This window comes from Oncorhynchus mykiss, chromosome 21 (assembly GCF_013265735.2).
Source record: "Oncorhynchus mykiss isolate Arlee chromosome 21, USDA_OmykA_1.1, whole genome shotgun sequence".
NCBI lineage: Eukaryota > Metazoa > Chordata > Actinopteri > Salmoniformes > Salmonidae > Oncorhynchus > Oncorhynchus mykiss.
In genome coordinates, this window is record NC_048585.1 from 42821715 (window position 1) to 42844211 (window position 22497).

The 22497-nt window shown below is 43.3% G+C and overlaps 2 protein-coding genes across 3 annotated transcripts in view; one reads left to right on the forward strand and one right to left on the reverse strand.

Annotated features, from left to right (window-relative positions):
- LOC110500479 (thioredoxin) lies at positions 1-12380 on the forward strand. The gene is made up of 5 exons (XM_021577868.2): positions 1-160; positions 5199-5303; positions 10794-10859; positions 11751-11816; positions 11974-12380. Exons 1-5 carry the CDS (start codon positions 35-37, stop codon positions 12037-12039), a joined length of 429 nt encoding a protein of 142 aa, XP_021433543.2. The 5' UTR covers positions 1-34; the 3' UTR covers positions 12040-12380.
- Positions 12381-13088: 708 nt separating this feature from the next.
- Positions 13089-22497, reverse strand: part of LOC110500478 (sushi, von Willebrand factor type A, EGF and pentraxin domain-containing protein 1) — a 130114-nt gene continuing 120705 nt past the window's right edge. For both annotated transcript variants that reach the window (XM_036957868.1, XM_036957867.1), the window contains 3 exons: positions 18638-18733; positions 14710-14803; positions 13089-13363 (listed from right to left, as the gene is read on the reverse strand). In XM_036957868.1, coding sequence (XP_036813763.1) covers positions 13333-13363; positions 14710-14803; positions 18638-18733 — 221 coding nt within the window. In that variant the 3' untranslated portion in view covers positions 13089-13332. The remainder of the gene's footprint in view (positions 13364-14709; positions 14804-18637; positions 18734-22497) is intronic.

Below are 22497 nucleotides of genomic sequence, written 5' to 3' on the forward strand. Positions count from 1 at the left end.
TTTGTTCATTCTTTGGCCTCGAAGGGCAGGGCTTATGCGCGGCGTTTATAAGCCCAGACCGTCAGGGTTTGTCACACTTCACCCAGGAAACTGCTTGCTTCTACAGGAGTGTGCTGTAACTTTGCGTACTGTCAACATGATTATTATCATTGACGATAAGGTAAGACCTATTCAGTTTGCTCGTTTTGAAACGTTTAGAGCATTTAGATTAGTGTTCCCGTTGCCGCGCCTGTCATCAAATGTTAATTCCTAGTTTACCGCTAACTAGCTGTTTGAATGTCATTTTGTTATGGGTGTAAAATGGCACGTTGATGCCATTTTACACCCATAGCACTAGCTAGCTACCTAAGGGCCAAGGAAACGTGTTCATCGCGATAGTTTGCGGGCTAAATATCAACATGGCTAGATCAAATGTTTTTGTTTGGGCGAAACGACCAAATTCACATAGAAATGGGAGTTATAAATCTGTCAGTCATTGAACGCAAGTCTAAACTTTAGATCCCTTGAATGTGTTCTATGCTTCCCGTTAATTTTTCGCATCCTTCACTTTCTGTTTTGTAGCCTACACCAGCTTCAAACAGGTACAAATATAATATTTTTGGTTATAGAAAATATATTTTACTGTAGATGGTACAATGATTCTCAACATTGTTAGCTTGTTTTGTCACAAACTGAAACTAGGCAAACTAATTTTAAAAAGTAGGGGTTAGATCAGCTTTAATATTGCACATGGTCGTTTCCGTCAATATAGTTTGCCTTTCCAATCACACATTTTTAAATATGTATTTTCACTTAACCCTACCAGCGTTTCAATAATTGGAGTAAACTAATGGACCACAGCATGTGGGCTTCTACTTCCAGTTTTATATACATTTTAGACGCAGTGTATTTTACAGTAGTTATCTTTTGTTTTTAGTCCCATCCTTCAGCAGCTCTGCCATCTCTCTGAAAACCATAGTCTTGATTTATATTTGCCAAATATTTTTAACTGTGCTGTTTCAGAGGTTCTGAACATGCATACATTTTATGGCCACAGTATATTATACATGAGTTATCTTGTAGTTTTTAGTCCCACCCTTCAAGCTCCACTCAATTAGGCAAACTGTTAGAGATTTCTGCATAGTGCATTTTACCTCTTAGATTTAAGATCCCCAAAACAGGGGACCTTACATCTAAGGAAATGGCTTATGTTGAGTGATGGCTCTGGTTCCCACAGACTTTTTTTTTTTTTTTTTTTTTTCTTCTTCTTTTTTTTTTCTTCTTCTAAGTCTGTGTGATGTAATGTGAAATCTGAAACCACTTGAAGCTGGGATGTCCCTCCTACCATTTCACTCCCCATCAACTCCTGTCTGAACCACACATTGCAGGGCAGATTGGTTTCATAGCCGCAGCACATTTTAGAGATCAATTTTATAGCCATTCATCTAAAATAATTCAGTGTTTAAAACAACACTTTCTGTTTGTCATAGACTGACAAGATAAATGTGAGATGAAAGGTGAATTTCTAACGAGTTCAGGAAGCCAAAATCTGGGAGATGTTCACAGCGATTGGGGCAGACCTTTTGCTCATGAGACCTGTAGAAAATAAGCACATTTTCTTTAACTATACATACAAATATGCATTTTACAGTTAAGGAAGGTGAAATCTTAGTTAATCATTTCATAATTTGATTATACTAGACTCAGCAAAAAAAGAAACGTCCTCACTGTCAACTCTTTTTATTTTTAGCAAATGTAACATGTGTAAACATTTGTATGAACATAAGATTTGAAAAACGGAATAAGTTCCACAGAAATGGAATATTGTGCCCCTGAACAAAGGGGGGGTCAAAATCAAAAGTAAAAGTCAGTATCTGGTGTGGCCACCAGCTGCTTTAAGTACTGCAGTGCATCTCTTCCTCAAGGACTGCACAAGATTTGACAGTTCTTGCTGTGAGATGTCACCCCACTCTTCCACCAAGGCACCTGCAAATTCTCTGACATTCCTGGGGGGAATGGCCCTAGCCCTCACCCTCCAATCCAGACGTGCTCAATGGAATTGCGATCCGGGTTCTTCTCTGGCCATGGCAGAACACTGACATTCCTGTCTTGCAGGAAATCACGTACTGAATGAGCAGTATGGCATTGTCATGCCAGAGGTTCATGTTAGGATGAGCCTTCAGGAAGAGTACCACATGAGGGAGGAGGATATCTTCCCTGTAATGCAGAGTGTTTTGATTACCTGCAATGACGACAAGCTCAGTCTGATGCTGTGACACACCGCCCCAGACCATGACGGACCCTCCACCTCCAAATTGATCCTGCTCCTGAGTACAGGCCTCGGTGTAATGCTCATTCCTTCGACAACAAACACAAATCCGACCATCACTGGTGAGACAAAACCGTGACTCGTCAGTGAAGAGCACTTTTTGCCAGACCTGTCTGGTCCAGCGACGGTGGGTTTGTGCCCATAGGCGACGTTGTTGCCGGTGATATCTGGTGAGGACAGGCCTACAAGCCCTCAGTCCAGCCTCTCTCAGCCTATTGCGGACAGTCTGAGCACTGATGGAGGGATTGTGCGTTCCTGGTGTAACTCGGGCAGTTGTTGCCATCCTGTACCTGTCCCGTAGTGTAATGTTCAGATGTAGCGATCCTGTGCAGGTGTTACACGTGGTCTGCCACTGTGAGGATGATCAGCTGTCTGTCCTGTCTCCCTGTAGCACTGTCTGCAGTCCTCATGCCTCCTTGCAGCATGCCTAAGGCATGTTCACGCAGATGAGTTGGGAGCCTGGGCGTCTTTGGTGTTTTTCAGTCAGTAGAAAGGCCTCTTTTAGTGTCCTAAGTTTTCATAACTGTGACCTTAATTGCCTCCCGTCTAAGTTGTTAGTGTCTTAATGACCGTTCCACAGGTGCATGTTGATTAATTGTTTGTGGTTCATTGAACAAGCATGGGAAACAGTTTAAACCCTTTACAATGAAGATCTGAAGTTAATTCGTAAAAATCCAAATATCTTTGAAAGACAAGGTCCTGAAAAATATGTTTTTATATTTATAAAGCATGTCATTTCAAGCCTTATTTATACAATTTTGTTCACTAGGAAAGTCATATCAAATGTCATGTTTTGATCATATTTGTACTGTGTACTTGAGCATGTGTCCTCAATTGACTGCACCTCAGGAATTTATCAAATGTATAACCAGAAAAGTGAGATTTTGAACCTTTGAGTATGCAGCATTACAAGTTTTTTTTAAAGTATGTTCCTCATGATAAATCATTTACTTTTGGGGATTATGTAGATTAACCAGTTTAAATGTAATAGCCACGCTTGCTTCACACTCATGTTGGTGCAAGCAGGCTAGGTATCAACAGCCAATCCAGTAGCGTCTGGAAACTAAAGTCCGCTTTGATTGGTCAATAGTAACTCTGTCGCAGAGTATTTGCATAAAGTTCAGCTTTCCCCAACTTTGGTCATGCCCTATTCATGTCCCTCGCCAATGCTGTCATTGCCCAATCGTCTCTGCCCACTTTGATTTCTTCAATGAAATTGAATGAGCTTCCGTTGTTTCATAACCCCCAATGTGCTATGTGGATATCTTGTATAATGTAGGAGGTGTAAAATAAACTCTGAAGCGAGTGTGGACATGCTAGGTTTCAGGAGCCTGCGGGTTTGATATGATTCCACCATGAGTGGCAGCAACCGGCTACTATTCAACTCCTAGTTTATCCAGTGAGCATCACATTTAGGATAGCTGGTTGGCTAGCTAGTGTTCTGTCTCACTGGCCATGCAAGTATGATCATGGCTATAGTAGAAGGGACCATGCAGTAGCCAACTAGCTAGCTAATCGTGGATGCCAAGAGACCCAGCTATCTACACATGGCAGCTCATGGGCACACATGCTATGTTAGACATATCACCATGGACAACAATAACTGGCGATAACTAGTGGGGAGGGAGGGAACTGTCCATTTTCTCTTCTGCACTGTTAAACCAATCCAGTAAATGTGGAAGAGTAGTTGAGATGACGTGTCGCTTTGTTAACGCCAAAAGTGGAAGCTAATATGTCGCTTTGTTAATGCCAAAAGTGGAAGCTACGTCACAGGCTCTAAATTTTCCCTGATAACAGGAACATCTGGGTGTTGGGGACTGAGCAAAAGCTAGCCCTTGATCATGAATCTCAGTTCCATTACATTGCACAAGTCATTGGACTAAGATGTATTTTGTTAAGTCTGAACATCAACATGCGTTGCTTGCGGTACAATGTTGGAAGCATAAGGACCTTTTCATATCAGCAAGCAATAATTTTCAAAAAACATTACATTGATGCACACCTTTTCTTTATAGGGTTTCTGGAATACCGAGGGACCATCTGTGTTAATTAGCTATCTAGCATGCTCTGAACACCTGTGTGTAACGGAAGAAGGCTGACAGAAATGTGTTGTCACTGAAATACTCTCGGCTGAAAATGTGATGAAGACGGTAGAAACCGTGTTTTTTTGTTGCATTAATGACATTTTGATGTGATGTGAAAGGGATTTACTTTCCTATTTCTAGAACTGTATCGCAATTTAGAATCAAATCACACTTAGATGGAGTTTTTGGCTTGCCAGAGCCAGTCTACCTTTGAATATATTCAATTAGGTCCTTGGCCCTAAAGGAGTAACGGTAGGCTCCTTGAGTACTTCTTTTGTCTAGGTAGAGGCTATTCTTTGACTTCATTGTTGAGAAGATGGCATCTCACCCAGGCAGTATGGATGGTGGTGTTAAAATAAGCTATCAATCAAGGCTCCTGGTCCAGCCTCAAACGAGTTGACATATGAATTAGTGTGGGCTTTTAGTAGATAAGACTCCCTTTGGAGAGGACTTGTGATCTGCTCAATCGAGCCTGAGGAGCATCAATGGTTAATTGCAAGTGTATGATAACAGAGCGCATAGGCAGTCGATTACTGATGTCTGTTGTGATCTTGACATGGGATGAATGAATCCTCTGAAGTCATTGATTAAATCATGCTCTTGTGTGGTCTTATAAGATGCACAGACATTTGCTTCGTCTACAGAGATGTGTGCTTTTTACTTTATTTTTGACTGTTGGATTAAGATGTTTCTTATTGTCCTAGCACTAAGCAAGGTCCTACTATCATGTTCCTGTCAACCAATAAAGTATTCTATATTCTCCATTGTTTGCCAATAACCTATTTGTATACTCTATTGTTCTGTAGGAGGCCTTTCTCAGTGCCCTGACAGAAGCAGGAGACAAGCTGGTGGTAGTGGACTTCACAGCCACCTGGTGCGGCCCTTGCAAGAACATTGCTCCCTTCTTCAAAGTGAGTGGTCTACCAGCCTAGAGATGTCTGCCCCTGAAATGGCGACCTACTCCCTAGTACACTACTTTTGAAAAGGGTACACTATATAGGGGATAGGGTACCATTTCAGATGCAGAATATACAAAAGTATGTGGACACCCCTTCAAATTAGTGGATTTGGCCATTTCAGCCACACCTGTTGCTGTCAGGTGTTTAGAATCAAGCACACAGCCATGCAATCTCCATAGACAAACATCGACAGTAGAATGGCCCGTACTGAATAGCTCATTGACTTTCAATGTGGCAATGTCAATGTGGCACTGTCACCGTCCAACAAGTCAGTCAAATTTCTGCCCTGCTAGAGCTGCCCCGGTCAACTGTGCGGTTATTGTGAAGTGGAAAATTCTAGGAGCAACAATGGTAGGCCTCACAAGCTCACAGAAAGGGACCCCTGAGTGCTGTAGCGTACCAGTCATTTGTCCTTGGTTGCAACACTCCCTACCGAGTTCCAAACTTCCTCTGGAAAAACGCAACGTCGACTCAGTAACATTTTGGGAGCTTCGTGAAATGGGTTTCCATGGCCTGAGCAGCCGTACACAAGCCTAAGATCACCATGCGCAATACCAAGTATTGGCTGGAGGGGTCTAAAGCTCGCTGCCATTGGCGAAATAATGGTTTGGGGCTCTCATGGTTCGGGCCAGGCCCCTTAGTTACAGTGAAGGGACATTTTCACGCTAGATCATACAATGACATTCTGGATGATTCTGTGCCTACAACTTTGTGGCAACAGTTTGGGAAGGCCATCTTTTGTTTCAGCATGACAATTCCCCCATGCACAAGTGAGGTCCATATAGAAATGGTTTGTTGATCTGTGTGGAAGACCTTGACTGGCCTGCACAGAGCCCTGACCTCAACCCCATTGAACACGTTTGGGATGAATTGGAATGCCAACTGCGAGCCAGGCCTAATCGCCCAACCTAACTAATGCTCTTGTGGCTGAATGGCAGCAAGTCCCCACAACCATGTTCTAACATCTAGTGGAAAACCTTCCCAGAAGAGTATAGGCTATTATAGCAGCAAAGGGGGGACCAACTCCATATGAATGCTCATGATTTTGGAATGAGGTGTTTGACGAGCAGGTGTCCACATTCTTGGTCATGTAGTGTATGTCTATGGGTCCATGATGTGTCCCCTAGGGTCAGTCAACCTCAAAAAGCTCAAGAAAGAGTATTTTATTAGCATTCCTGCAACATTATTTTGTTGAAATATTATTTTATCTCAGAAATTAATGTAATTGCTTGCACCCAAATTGGCAATTTTTTTTTAATCGATAGGATTCATATATTCAATAAATGTATACCTAACATCTGATTTGGCCCAAACTTTTTTCTATTAATGAGTTAGACATGAGGAATCCAAATAAATGGTAAAAAGCCCCCTCCCCATGCCATTATTTGAATCTTAAACATTAAAATGGCCAATTTGGGTGTAATCAATTATCACATCAAATTATATTTCACATTTTATTTGTCACGTGTCGAATACAACCGGTGTAGACCTTACAGTGAAATACTTACTTATATGCCCTTTAACACTTATTTCTTAACTGCGTTGTAGGTTAATTAAAGAGCAGCAGTAAAATAACATTAGCCAGGCTATCAAATCAAGTTTATTTATATAGCCCTTCGTACATCAGCTGATATCTCAAAGTAGGGTGGCTATATACAGGGGGTACCAGTACAGAGTCAATATGTGGGGGTACAGGTCAGTCGAGGTAATATGTAGGTAGAGTTATTAAAGTGACTACGCATAGATTGGCGCAGTGGTCTAAGGCCAGGAGGGATGTCAATGTCCCATCGCGCACTAGCGACTCCTGTGGCGGGCCGGGCGTAGTGCGCACTGATATGGTCGCCAGGTGTAAGGGGTTTCTTCCAACACATTGGTGCGGCTGGCTTCCCTGGTTAAGTGGGCGTTGTGTCAAGAAGCAGTGCGACTTGATTGGGTTGTCTTTCGGAGGACGCATGACTCTCGACCTTGGACTCCCGAGTCCGTACGGGACAAGCGATGGGACGACTAACGACCAATTGGCTACCATGAAATTGGGGTGGAAAAAGGGAGTAGACAATAAAGGGTAGCAGCAGTGTAAAAGAGGGGGGGACAATGCAAATAGTCTGGGTAGCTGTTTGATTAGCTGTTCAGGAGTCTTATGGCATGGGGGTAGAAGCTGTTGAGAAGACTTTTGGACTTGGTGCTCCAGTGCCGCTTACCATGCGGTAGCAGAGAGAACAGTCTATGACAAGGGTGGCTGGAGTCTTTGACTATTTTTAGGGCCTTCCTCTTACACTGCCTGGTATAGAAATCCTGGATTGCAGGCAGCTTGGCCCCAGTGATGTACTGGGCCGTATGCACTACCCTATGTGTAGTGCCTTGTGGTCGGAGGCCGAGCAGTTGCCATACCAGGCAGTGATGCAACCATGCTCTCGATGGTGTAGCTGTATAACTTTTTTTGAGGATCTGAGGACCCATGCCAAATCCTTTCAGTCTCCTGGGGGGAATAGGCTTTGTCATACCCTCTTCACAACTGTCTTGAGGTGTTTGAACCATGATAGTTTGTTGGTGATGTGGACACCAAGGAACTTGACGCTCACAACCTGCTCCACTACAACCCCGTCGATGAGAATTGGGGGCGTGCTCGGTACTCCTTTTCCTGTAGTCCACAATCATTACCTTTTGTCTTGATCACATTGACGGAGAGGTTGTTATCCTGGCACCACACGGCCAGGTCTCGGACCTCCCCTATAGGCTGTCTCGTTGTCGGTGATCAGGCCTACCACTGTTGTGTCGTATGCAAACTTAATGATGGTGTTGCAGTCGTGAGTGAACAGGGAGTACAGGAGGGAACTGACCACGCACCCCTGAGGGGCCCCGTGTTGAGGATCAGCATGGCGGATGTGTTGTTACCTACCTATACCACCTGGGAGTGGCCTGTCGGGAAGTCCAGGATCCAGTTGCAGAGGGAGGTGTTTAGTCCCAGGGTCCTTAGCTTAGTGATGCGCTTTGTAGTCAATTAGTAGAATTCCTTTTGTCCCGGTGTGAAAGGGCAGTGTGGAGTGTGATTGAGATTGCATCATCTGTTGGGGCGGTATGCAAATTGGAGTGGGTCTAGTATTTTAGGGATAATGGTTTTGTGAGCCTTGACCAGCCTTTCAAAGCACTTCATGGCTACAGACGGGAGTGCTACTAGTTGGTAGTCATTTAGGCAGGTTACTTTTAGTGTTCTTGGGCACAGGGACTATGGTGGTCTGCTTGAAACGTGTTGTTATTACAGACTCGGTCAGGGACAGGTTGAAAAATGTCAGTGAAGACACTTGCCAGTTGCATGCTTCAGTGTTGCTTGCTTCGAAGCGAGCATAGAAGTGATTTAGCTTGTCTTGTAGGCTCGTGTCATTGGACAACTTGCAGCTGTGCTTCCGTTTTGTAGTCTGTAATAGTTTGCAAGCCCTGCCACATCCGACGAGCATTGGAGATGGTGTAGTATAATTAAGTCTTAGTCCTGTATTGACGCTTTGCCTGTTTGATGGTTCGTTGGAGGGCATAGCGGGATTTCTTAAGCTTCCGGGTTAGAGTCCCGCTCCTTGAAAGCGACAGCTCTACACTTCAGCTCAGTGAGGATATTGTCTGTAATCCATGGCTTCTGGTTGGGGTAAGTACACACGGTCACTGTGGGGACGGCGTCATCGATGCACTTATTGATGAAGCCAGTGACTGATGTGGTGTACTCCTCAATGCCATTTGAAGAATAACGGAACCTATTCCAGTCTGTGCTAGCAAAACAATCCTGGAGCTTAGCATCAGCGTCATCCGACCACTTTATTGACCGAGTCACTGGTGCCTCTTGCTTTAGTTTTTGCTTGTAAGCAGGAATTAGGAGGATTGAATTATGGTCAGATTTGCCAAATGAAGGGTGAGGGAACGCTTTGTACGCATCTGTGTGGAGTAAAGGTGGTCTAGAGTTATTTTGTTTCTCTGGTTGCACATTTTAACATGCTGGTAGACATTTATAAAAACGGATTTAAGTTTCCCTGCATTAAAGTCCCTGGCCACTAGGAGTTCCGCCTCTGGATGAGCATTTTCCTGTTTGCTTATGGCCGTATACAGCTCCATGAGTGCGGACTTTGTGCCAGCATCAGTTTGTGTTGGTAAATGGACAGTTACGAAGCGAAGAATATAGCTACTCTCTAGGTAGATGGTGTGGTCTACAGCTTATCATGAGATACTCTACCTCAGATGAGCAAAACCTTGAGACTTCCTTAGATCTCATGCACCAGCTGTTTACAAATATACATAGACCGCCACCTCTTGTCTTACTAGAGGCTGTTGTTCTATGCTGCCGATACAGTGTTTAACCCGCCAGCTGTATGTTACTCATGTCGTCATTCGGCCACGACTCGATGAAACATAAGATATTTGTTTTTAATGTCTTGTTGGTAGGATATTTGTGTTTGTATTTTGTGAGTAAGCGCTGTCATATCTAGAACCTCTTTTGGTCGTAGGAGACGGTGGCAGAAACATCATGTACAAAATAAGTAACAAATAACGCGACAAAACGCACAATTTGGTTACAAAATGTTGTAGGAACGCTAATCTTATCTGTTTCTAACTACAGAAATTATTTCCAGAAAATCGGCGCTGGTGGGTGTCATGGCTTCCAGAAATGACATGGAACAACCGCCTCTGCTAGTTGTAGCTGTCTGACGTTCTCCAGTGAGGGGCCTCATGCCAAGTGGGAGTTGTCTGAAGCGGTTGGACTGAGCCAGAGCTATAATGAGAGAACCCTGGCTTGTATCCCAAGTGCCACCCTATTCCCTACATAGTGCACTACTTTTGACCATGGTCCATATGGGCTCTGGTCAAAGTAGTGCCCTATATAGGGAATGGGGTGGCATTTGGAACACTGACCGTGTCTCTGACTGAGTCGTGTGTTGTCTTGGTGACCATCGGGAGAGCCTCCTCCAGGACTCGGCGCTTATCATGTGAAAGACCCATAATATGGTCTCTAACCAGAATGCTAATGTGTGATGGTGAATCAAAAGCCCACTGAGGATGTTCAGTAAGAGGAAACAGAAAACAAAAATGACTTTTCTATTGGACAACTCCAGTAGTTTCAGTCCATTTGAACACGACTTGGGGCATTATGGCTTGGGGCAAAGTAAAGCATGTTCTCACCACAGCTGTAGATGTGATACTGCTGCCTGCAACCCATGTTACACTGACTCAAAAGATTCATTGTCACCTCTGCAACTTCTATTACATGGTGGTAGTGTAAATCAAGTCCGCCACAAAACAATGGTGTGCGTCCTCTATCTGTCAATTGTATGTTATGACTATGAACACGAGCTGTTATGCCCAAGTCAACTGGTTGAGACGAGACAGTACAGTATTAGGCTTGTTTTTCCATTGATGTTTTGCTGACCCATGACCTTTTAACCTCTGCTCTTTACTTCTGTACAGGGGCTGTCGGAAAAACCAGAGAACAGTAACGTGGTTTTCCTCAAGGTGGACGTTGACGACGCAGCGGTGAGTCACACAGCAGTGTCCTCTGAATACAGATTAGGGATATGGACGCTTAAATGTACCTGGGAGACTTAACGATTTTTAAGAAGATAGTTAAGTTATTAGGAAGGACGTCTACCATGGATCGCTAAAATAATAAGGATCACTTTTTTTTTTCCTTCTCTCTACTATTTTAATATTGTGGGGACACCTATACATTTGTCAGCCAAGCACAAGTTATCCGTATAGCCTATTATCGTCTAGACATGGCGTTTTAGATATGTTCACGCCTACAATAAAAACCTCCCGGTTTCCGTCAATAAAATTCAGAATTACAGTTTGGGGAGTGGGGACTAATCCTGTGTGAATCGTCTTCTGGAATAACGCACATAACCAACGTCTCTAATACCCGTCCGAATAGGGCTATAACATGGCAAAGAATAGGCTCAGTGTAGAGTGCGCTTCAGAAATATCCAAGATTGAGTCACCAAGATTTTGTAAAGCAGGGTCATTAGTAGCTGTCTAACTAGTGGTGCACGGCTCCAACTCATACTCCACTAGTTAGACAGCTCTACTAATGACCCTGCTTTCCTGTCTCAGTTTATCTTTGTTTTGCGGTAAACTGTGGTTGCTGTGGTTACAAGGAGTCGCTTTGTGTAAAGGTGGGGTTTTCCAAGACCTACTCGTTTGCTTGATTACAGAAGGCTTGAGGCATTCTGCACAGTCAGTTAAGCTGGACAGGGTTGTCCTAACTAAGACCTTCCTTACTGGGTGTTACTCAACCACATGGATGTTTTTTTATAGACTCTGACTATTTTTGGACTACTACCTTATCATAGCTCCTTATCCCCATGGATAAGGGGTTTAAAAACAAGGGTCTGTTTAAATCACCATTCACTCTCTCTGTTACTGTAGGATGTGGCCCAACACTGTGAAATCAAATGCATGCCAACGTTCCATTTCTACAAGAATGGGCAAAAGGTGGGTCTTTTATGCTTTTTTCTATATGACTAAGACGATGTTAGATTTAGTACAGGCCTAGTAGTATAGTGTTTATACTACTATACTAGCCCATGTTTTTGAACCGTTGCTACAGTACATTGAAAGTGATTGTAAGTTCTCCTGGTGTCGTTCCCAGGTGGATGATTTTTCTGGGGCCAACCAAGCCACGCTGGAGGAGAAGGTCAAGGCCCTGAGGTCATGAGGCTAATGCTGCCACACACAGACGCTGTAGAAAAACCTCCACCAACCATGTCTATAAAACATATTCCAACTCCCTCTCAACGGAAAGATTCCACCATATGTACAATCTAACACTCAGTTTAAAAAAAAGTACATCTTAATTATATTATTTTCTCTTCTAAATGTTCAGACCAAATCATACCTCTAAATCCTCCAGTGTATGAGTATTATGTTATTATTCATCTCAGGAGTTTCTCTTTAAAAGGACCATATTATAAACCTGTTTTTAAATCTTAGAGCTATGTTGTATTGTTTATATTCTGTTGTGTGGGTGCGCTCAATAAATTAAGATTCATTCTGAAATTTGGTTTGTGTTCCCATGCTTTTTATGGATGAGTTAAGGGACAGGATGGGACACATACTGTAAGTGTTGCACTATGCATGCGGGTGTAGTCAATACTTGTATATTTAACCTTCTAGATTAGAATTGAGTGCATGTGTGACATCTGGATGGTTTGTTTATAGCCTAATGTTTATCTAGAATTATTAGGCGGCAGGTAGCTTAGTGGTTAGTGCATTTGGCCAGTACACAAAACATTGCTAGTTCAAATCCCCGAGCCGACTAGGTATAAAATCTGCTCTGCCCTTGAGCTAGGCACTTAACCCTTGCTCCATGGTCACGGTCAGTAATGAATCCCTTACCGTTGGTGTCTCTGGGGGAGTGGGATGTGCAACAACAAATCTATTTCATGCCACTTTTACAGTTTACACTCCCTTATACATGTTTGACAGAGGATAAACATAAGCATCCCCAATTTGACTTTTTTGATATAACATTATAGAAATGTCTGTTTTGGCCTTTTAGATTCTATATGTTCTAAAGCATCATGTAATGCCTAATTTAGTAACTACAGTGGAGGGATAGACCATTAAGACTTCTAAATGACTATTTACTCCTATGCATCTCAAGCACTATGGCTATTGACTAGAAGCATCATTAAAGAAGTAAAGTGAAGGAGAGGCTAATGATACACTATGCTTGCATCTGAAAAAGGAGGGAATGGAACGTTGTACTGTATTTTCTGCTTTAATAAAAATGTGAGAATAGTTTACACATTGGACAATCACAGTTTTTACACATCATACAAGTATATAGCAGCATATAGTTAATACTGTTGATTTTCTATATGAAAAAATACAGCTTTATTTTACAATGTATCGGGTTTGTTTTTTGAGAGGCAAATGCATGGTTTACAATTATGAAATAATTATACAAAACTCTCATTTGAGAGCAAGCTCTTTCACACTGGACTTCTTAAAAATGAAAATATCCTGATTTTCTTTTCCTGTAAAGTGGAGAGAAAAAGAGAATTAGACTACAGCTTTCTTTTTTATCGCATTTTCAAATCCTTTTCTTTCTGGCCTGAGCTTTTAAATGGAGAACAACATTGCCATTAGCCAGTATAGATGTCCTATTGGTGCCCTCCTGTTTTGCGCTGACTGTTGGGGTTTTAAAAAGCCCCGTTGGCTGTTCTCCATGTGAGAAAGCTTCACAATAAATGGATAGCCCTACAGCGTAGCTGAGCCAAATGGGTTATATGATGACTCCGTGGAGACAGAAGTGAGTGGTTTCTCAATCAGTTATACCTGTCAGCCTTAAGTTTTACAGTACATTGGAACGGACTCGAAGGCAGTGGCGGCTGGTGGGGGAAGCTATAGGAGGGCCTGCTCATTGTAATGAATGGTATGGATTAAATGGAACGGAGTCAAATGTGGTTTCCAAATCTGTCTGATACCATTCCATTACAGCCATTACAATGACATCATCACTCTATAGCTACTCCCACCAGCCTCCACTGCTCAACAGAGTTCCCACAACTGACTCCCAAAGCTGAGTTTTTTCTTTAAAAAAATAAATAATAGGTAGAGATTCCAAGAATTCACATTGTCAGGAAAAAATCAACGTGGTCAGATGAGAAGAGCGTTCTGTTTTCGAGTGGTGCAGTATATCTACTTCCAATTAAGCTGACATGTGCTGAGTTAGTACTGGGCCTCTATCTCTATCCACCCACACCTTGGCCTACCTCCAACAGAGGGAGAGCTGAGGTGAGAGACACCTGGGTTCAATTACTATTTGAAATCTTTCAAATACTTTGAGTGCTTGCTCTAGCCTGCCTAGAATGCCAGATGGGGTGGGTTTGCCGTTTTGGGACTATTCTATTAGCCTTTAAGCCAGGCAAGCTCAATCAAGCACTGGTAAAGTATGTGAAATGATTTCTAGTAGTATCTGAACCCAGGTCTGGTGAGAGTGCTCCTCTCCCCCACTCATATTACAGAGAGATTGTATAGTGCACTTTGGAATACTGTGCTAGTGTGCGTCTCAAATGATGACACAAACAAAGCCTCATTCAGGGAAAAAGGAAGTGGAGTGCATATTATTTCCTGGGAAATGTTGCTTTGTCATTCTATCCAGTCTAGGGATACTCAAGCACACTAGTTCTGTGGGTGGTCTGATAGTACTAGTATGTGTATTTGCAGGAACGACAGTAAGTACAGTATTGTGTGAACATGCATGTGTTGATTGTCAGTTTGTGTGTGAATGTGAGAAGGGATTTGTGTGTATTTGTGAGGATGTACTTATGTTTGTAGTGTGAGTCTGTCTGTCTCCGTGTGTGTATGTTTGTCCTCTCACCTCGAGCAGTCGTGCCCGTTCCATCCTGGACTACATTGACACCGGTTGGGCCTGATACACCTTCCACCATTCAGACAGGGCGACAAGCACACCGCTGTGAAAACACACGCACTGTCAAGACCTCTGTAAACCCTTCATTCAACACGAACAAGCTCGCACACACCCACTCACCCACACACAAACACACACAGGTGTGGACACACACACACACACATTCAGTAAATGTCATTATCAGGATCTCAACTACAAGACTTCCTCATAATAAAACACGTTCACTGGTAGAACCCTTATAGTCCGCCACAGTGGACATAATACCCATAAAATCATGGAAATTGTTCCAATGATTTTTCCACCATAAAGTTTTCAAATTAAGACGTTTTCGCATGAGTAATCAATGACACAGGCGAAATGGGAATGCGGTCATCCCTCCGTGCAGCATGACTTGTGCTCACCCTTTTTCTAGGTACACTTAAATATGGAAAGAGCATATGGAAAGAGTGCCTGTGACGAGACTTCCACTTTTGGACGTTAACAAGGTGACACTCTTACTTAACTCCTCCACATTTACAGGATTGGTTGAACAGTGCAGAGAGAACCTCCACCGACAGTTTTTTTTTCTTCCTTTCGAAACCAGTGGAGAGAATCTACAGTTGAAGTCGGAAGTTTACATACACTTCGGTTGGAGTCATTAAAACTAATATTTCAACCACTCCACAACTTTCTTGTTAACAAACTATAGTTTTGGCAAGTCGGTTAGGACATCTGCTGTGTGCATGACACAAGTAATTTTTCCAACAATTGTTTACAGATTATTTCACTTATAATTCACTGTATCACAATTCCAGTGGGTCAGAACTTTACATACACTAAATTGACTGTGCCTTTAAACAGCTTGGAAAATTCCAGAAAATGATGTCATGGCTTTAGAGTCAATTGGAGGTGTACATGTGGATGTATTCCAAGGCCTATCTTCAAACTCAGTGCCTCTTTGCTTGACATCATAGGAAAATCAAAAGAAATCAGCCAAGACCTCAGAATTTCCAAACGCCTAAAGGTACCACGTTCATCTGTACAAACAATAGTACGCAAGTATAAACACCATGGGACCACGCAGCTGTCATACCACTCAGGAAGAAGATGCATTCTGTCTCCTAGAGAGGAATGTACTTTGGTACGAAAAGTGCAAATCATTCCCAGAACAACAGCAAACGACCTTGTGAAGATGCTGTAGGAAACAGTTACAAAAGTATCTATATCCACAGTTAAACAAGTCCTATATTGACATAACCTGAAAGGCCGCTCGGCAAGAAAGAAGCCACTGCTCCAAAACTGACATAAAAAAGCCAGACTACGGTTTGCAACTGCACATGGTGACAAAGATAGTGCTTTTTGGAGAAATGTCCTCTGGTCTGATGAAACAAAAATAGAACTGTTTGGCCATAATGACCATTGTTATGTTTGGATGAAAAATGGGGAGGCTTGCAAGCCAAAGAACACCATCCCAACCGTGAAGCACGGCGGTGGCAGCATCATGTTGTGGGGGTGCTTTTCTGCAGGAGGGACTGGTGCACTTCACAAAATAGATGGCATCATGAGTTAGGAAAAGTATGTGGATATATTGAAGCAACATCTCAAGACATCAGTCAGGAAGTTAAAGCTTGGTCACAAATGGGTCTTCCAAAAGGACAATGACCCCAAGCATACTTCCAAAGTTGTGGCAAAATGGCTTAAGGACAACAAAGTCAAGTGGAGTGGCCATCACAAAGTCCTGACCTCAATCCTATAGAAAATTTGTGGGCAGAACTGAAAAAGCGTGTGCGAGCAAGGAGGCCAACAAACCTGACTGAGTTACACCAGCTCTGTCAGGAGGAATGGGCCAAAATTCACCCAACTTATTGTGGGAAGCTTGTGGAAGGCTACCCGAAACGTTTTACCCAAGTTAAACAATTTAAAGGCAATTCTACCAAATACTAATTGAGTGTATGTAAACTTCTGACCCACTGGGAATGTAATGTACATGGGGCCACAGTGTCTCCTGACCCCTCCTGTCTCAGCCTCCAGTATTTATGCTGCAGTAGTTTATGTGTCGGGGGGCTAGGGTCAATTTGTTATATCTGGAGTACTTCTCCTGTCTTATCCGGTGTCCTGTGTGAATTTAAGTATGCTCTCTCTCTTTCTCTCTTTCTCTCAGAGGACCTGAGCCCTAGGACCATGCCTCAGGACTACTTGGCATGATGACTCCTTGCTGTCCCCAGTCCACCTGGCCGAGCTGCTGCTCCAGTTTTAACTGTTCTGTCTGCGGATATGGAACCCTAACCAGTTCACTGGACGTGCTACCTGTCCCAGACCTGTTGTTTTCAACTCTCTAGAGACAGCAGGAGTGATAGAGATACTCTTAATGATCGGCTATGAAAAGCCAACTGACATTTACTCCTGAGGTGCTGACTTGCTGCACCCTCGACAACTACTGTTATAATCTCTACCCGGCACAGCCAGAAGAGGACTGGCCACCCCTCATAGCCTGGTTCCTCTCTAGGTTTCTTCCTAGGTTTTGGCCTTTCTAGTGAGTTTTTCCTAGTCACTGTGCTTCTACACCTGCACTGCTTGCTGTTTGGGGTTTTTGGCTGGGTTTCTAGGCTGGGTTTCTGTACAGCACTTTGAGATATCAGCTGATGTACGAAGGGCTATATAAATACATTTGATTTGATGAGCGAAATAAAAGCTGAAATAAATCATTCTCTTTACTATTATTCTGACATTTCACATTCTTAAAATAAAGCGGTGATCCTAACTGACTGAATCTTTACTAGGATTAAATGTCAGGAATTGTGAAAAACTGAGTTGAAATGTATTTGGCTAAGGTGTATGTAAACTTCCGAATTCAACTGTATATGTAGTTTCAGGCGTTTCTTTTACACCTGCTACGTTAAATTACATGATCACTATTAGTAGTGCTTTCCACATTCATATTCTCCTGAAATGCATACCAAAACTACATTCACACAGAAAGAGGACATGAGCAAAGATGCAATGGAAAAGAAGAGACATTAGTTTCTTGTTTTCAGTATTAACCACATCCACATTGAGAGGAGGATGTCATAGTGTGTGGAAAAACCAAAGCATGGTAACATACTGTACATCAGACGTTGTGATGTCGCCACTCGCTGACAATGCCTTAGTAATTGCCCCTCAGGGATTGGTAAAGTTGAATAGAATTTAACAGTAAGCCTAACAATCAGAGAGGTAGTCTGTTTCTACAGGACAGGGTCGGGTTTCTGTCCATGCTTCTATGATGATTGCAGCGTTTGCTTTGGGCTCTGTTAAGGAACAATGACTTTCACAGCAAACACATCGGTTTTCATGGACGCAGCATTACCGCTGCAACAGTAGCTTACAGTGTGGCTTACAGTGTGACTCGCACTGACACAGACCGAATGGGTGGATAAGTACCTCTGATCATTAATGAATTCTCTCCCTGATGTCATCAACACTTAAAAGACGGTTTCTCACCAGTCATTACCAGCCTATAACAATATTCAGTATCTTTTAGACAGATGTCTTAAGTCAGCAATTAAGTCCTATTACTTATTTGAAGAAAAACGTTTAAAGAAAAACATTTGTGACTTCTCACGGTAAGTTTAGTTTCATGCTTTTTGCTTCACTGCTTTAATCAGTGACAGCCTGTTGACATTCTGTACAGTATCTAACACTGTCGCCATAGAGGCAACAAGATAATATTTTCCGTACAAATGTCTTATCAAACATTCCATACAAGTTAAGGCCCCCTACAGAAAGTCAATGGGAGACATCACAAAATGGTAGGGAAATCTCAGGTGAGCAAGTATATAAGAGAAGGACCTGTCTTACGTCACTGAGCTCCTCACACACACTCCTCACACACACACACACACAGCACATACACACTCACCGCTGTGGCAGCGCGTCCCCATCCAGCCCGTGGGACACTCGCACTGATAGGGCGCCACACACCTCCCACCGTTCAGACACGGCAGGATGCAGATCGCTGTGATTTGATTGGACGAACACAAACAGAAACAGAAAGTCATCATCATTTGTCCTTCACCTCACTGACTAGGCCTATGTGGTCATTCACCACAGGCAAGCTGTGTCAAAAGAGCTGCCTTCTCTCTGGCTACGTCCAAAATGGCACCCTATTCCTTACATAGTGTATGTACTACCCTACTGAATAGAAATATAAACGCAACATATAAAGTGTTGGTCATATGTTTCATGAGCTGAAATAAAGATCCCAGAAATGTTCCATATACACAAAAAGCTTTTTATTATTTTTATGCACAAATTTGTTTGCATCCCTGTTAGTGTGCATTTCTCTTTTCCCAAGATAATCCATCCACTTTACAAGTGTGGCATATCAAGAAGCTGATTAAAGCATGACCATTACACAGGTGCACCTTGTGCTGGGACAATAAAAGGCTACTCTAAAATGTGCAGTTCTGTCACACAACACAATGCCACAGATGTCTCAAGTTTTGAGGAAGCGTGCAATTGGCATGTTGACTACAGGAATGTCCACCATAGCTGTTGGTAGGGAATGGAATGTTAATTTCTCTACCACAATTCATCTTCAACGTCGTTTTAGAGAATTTGGCAGTACGTCCAACCGGCCTCACAACCGCAGACCACGTGTAACCACACCAGCTCAGAATCTCCACATCTTGCTTCTTCACCTGCGGGATCGTATGAGACCAGCCACCTGGACAGCTGATGTGGGTTTGCACAACCGAAGAATTTCTGCACAAACTGTCAGAAACCATCTCAGGGAAGCTCATCTGTGTGCTCGTCATCCTCACCAGGGTCTTGACTTGACTGCAGTTCAGCATCGTAACCAACTTCAGTGGGCAAATGCTCACCTTTGATGGCCACTGTCATGCTGGAGAAGTACGCTCTTCACTGAGGAATCCCGGTTTCAGCTGTACCGGGCAGATGGCAGACCATGTATATGGTGTCGTGTAGGCGAACGGTTTGCTGATGTCAACGTTGTGAACAGAGTGCCCCATGGTGGCGGTGGGATTATGGTATTGGCAGGCATAAGCTACGGATATCGAAGACAATTGCATTTTATCGATGGCAATTTGAATGCACAGAGATACCTTGACGAGATCCTGAGGCTTATTGTCGTGTCATTCATCCAATGCTGTTAAGATACTGGGCATAATGCCAACCCCGAGATGGCGCTAGTGGGGCACATATCTAGGATATATAAACAGGTGCATTATGAGTGTCTGATTAGGATGTCGTGACCTGTAACATGTAATACCTGACTAAAGGATTATGGAAAAGAAGAAAGATTCATTTTTAACACGTGAACAAACTCAAGCATAGGTGTCTGGTCAATATGTTGTGAGGCTGCGTCAATTGTCTGATTCATGTGATTTCGGGTCAATGATCAGAGACAGACTGGTGATTGGCTGTAAAAAATAAGAGTAAGAGCAAGCATGCTCTCAACCTACGCTGACTTAAGCCATAGATATATGCAGAGCAAGCAAACAGACGCAAATCCAATTAAAAAAGATGAACACTGTCCCTGAACAGGCAGAATCTGTCAATTATCCCACTCAGAACAAATACAGAAACCATGTTGATAAAAACAAAAAATGGAAACATAATTCCTCGGACAGTGATGCAAGGTGGAAAAATTCTAAACATGTGTTCATGTACTGTGGATCAAACACACGCAAGAGCCAAATACCCGGCATATGGGGTTATATGCAAATTCTGTGGGGGGGAAAAACGATTTTGCTAAAGCGTGCAGACAAAGTAAGCCTGTCAATCTACCAGAACAGGAGACATGCAGTGATCATAATGATGATGAAGAAGCGGACACGCTACACATGACAGATGTCAATTCTGTTCAAAGATAAAGGATTTACAAACTTAAAGCTTGCCCCACTGGCATGTGATAACTGTGATTATGATCCGACCAGGATGGAGATGCAAAGCTACAACCAACCAGGCAAGGCAAGGCTAAGGCTGTACCATGGCAGGAGGGTGTGAACTACAAGCAAATCATGATGGGGAAACATATGTGCTAAAGTTCCAAGTGGTGAAAACCTTGCAAAAGCTTCTCCTTTCAGCAGAAACGTGTGAAAAGCCAATAAAGATGTGATGTGGGCATGACATTCTCAACATGATGCTGCATTGGAGCAAATCGAGAACTTGAGGTAATACTGAGGTACTATGACCTCTGAGGAAGTGACCCTAAAATGTGATGCAAGTGACAAAGGCTTGCTGCAGAAGGGGCAGCCCATTGCAGTTGCTTCAAGGACATTGACACCCACGGAGCAAGGATATGCCCAAATTGAAAAGGAGTGCCTAGCCATAGTGTTTGCCTGTGACCGTTTTAGCAATACCTCCATGGTAGGGACTTTATCACAGTGCACATTGATCACAAGCCGCTTGAGGTCCTCTTCTAAAAACCTCTTCTATCTGCCCCGAAGCGACTCCAAAGGATGATGCTAAAGCTTCAGCGTTATCAACTGCAGGTAGTATACAAGAAAGGAGTAGAGCTTCACATTGCAGATTTCTTGTCTAGAGCAGCACTACCGACAACTAGTCAGCCGCAATATCAAATCAAATTTTATTTGTCACATGCGCCGAATACAACAGGTGTAATAGACCTTGCAGTGAAATGCTGACTTGCAAGCCCTTAACCAACAATGCAGTTTTAAGAAAATACCTATAAAAAAAGTAAGAGATATGAATAACAAATGATTAAAGAGCAGCAGTAAATAAAAAAGGGGGTAAATATAAATAAAGAGAATAAAGAGTTGCAGCAGCGTAAAAGGTGGGGGGGTGGGGGGGGGGCAATGCAAATAGTCTGGATAGCCATTTGATTAGCTGTTCAGGATTCTTATGGCTTGGGGGAATAAGTTTTTTAGAAGTCTCTTGGACCTAGACTTGGCGCTCCGGTACCGCTTGCCATACGGTAGCAGAGAACAGCCTATGACTAGGGTGGCTGTAATCTTTGACTATTTTAAGGACCTTCCTCTGACACCGCCTGGTATAGAGATCCTGGATGACAGGAAGCTTGGCCCCGGTGATGTACTGGGCCGTATACACATCCCTCTGTAGTGCCTTGCAGTCGGAGGCTGAGCAGTTGCCATACCAGGCAGTGATGCAGCCCGTCAGGATGCTCTCGATGGTGCAGCTGTAAAACCTTTTGAGGATCTGAGGACCCATGCCAAATATTTTCAGTCTCCTGAGGGGGTATAGGTTTTGTCGTGCCCTCTTCACAACTGTTTTGGTGTGTTTGGACCATGTTAGTTTGTTGGTGATGTGGACGCCAAGGAACTTGAAGCTCTCAACCTGCTCCACTACAGCCCCGTCTATGAGAATGGGGGCGTTCTCGGTCCTCCTTTTCCTGTAGTCCACAATCATCTCCTTTGTTTTGATCACGTTGAGGTTCTTGTCCTTGCACCACACGCTCAGGCTGTCTCATTGTTGTCGGTGATCAGGCCTACTACTGTTAGGCCTGATCACCCTGTCATCAGTAAACTTAATGATGGTGTTGGAGTCGTGCCTGGCTATGCAGTCATGAGTGAACAGGGAGTACAGGAGGGGACTGAGTACGCACCCCTGAGGGGCCCCCGTGTTGAGGATCAGCGTGGCAGATGTGTTGTTGCCTACCCTTACCACCTGGGGGGCAGTCCGTCAGGATGTCCAGGATCCAGTTGCAGAGGGAGTTGTTTAGTCCCAGGGTCCTTAGCTTAGTCTGCTTGGACCAATGAGACTGTTTATGCTCTACAG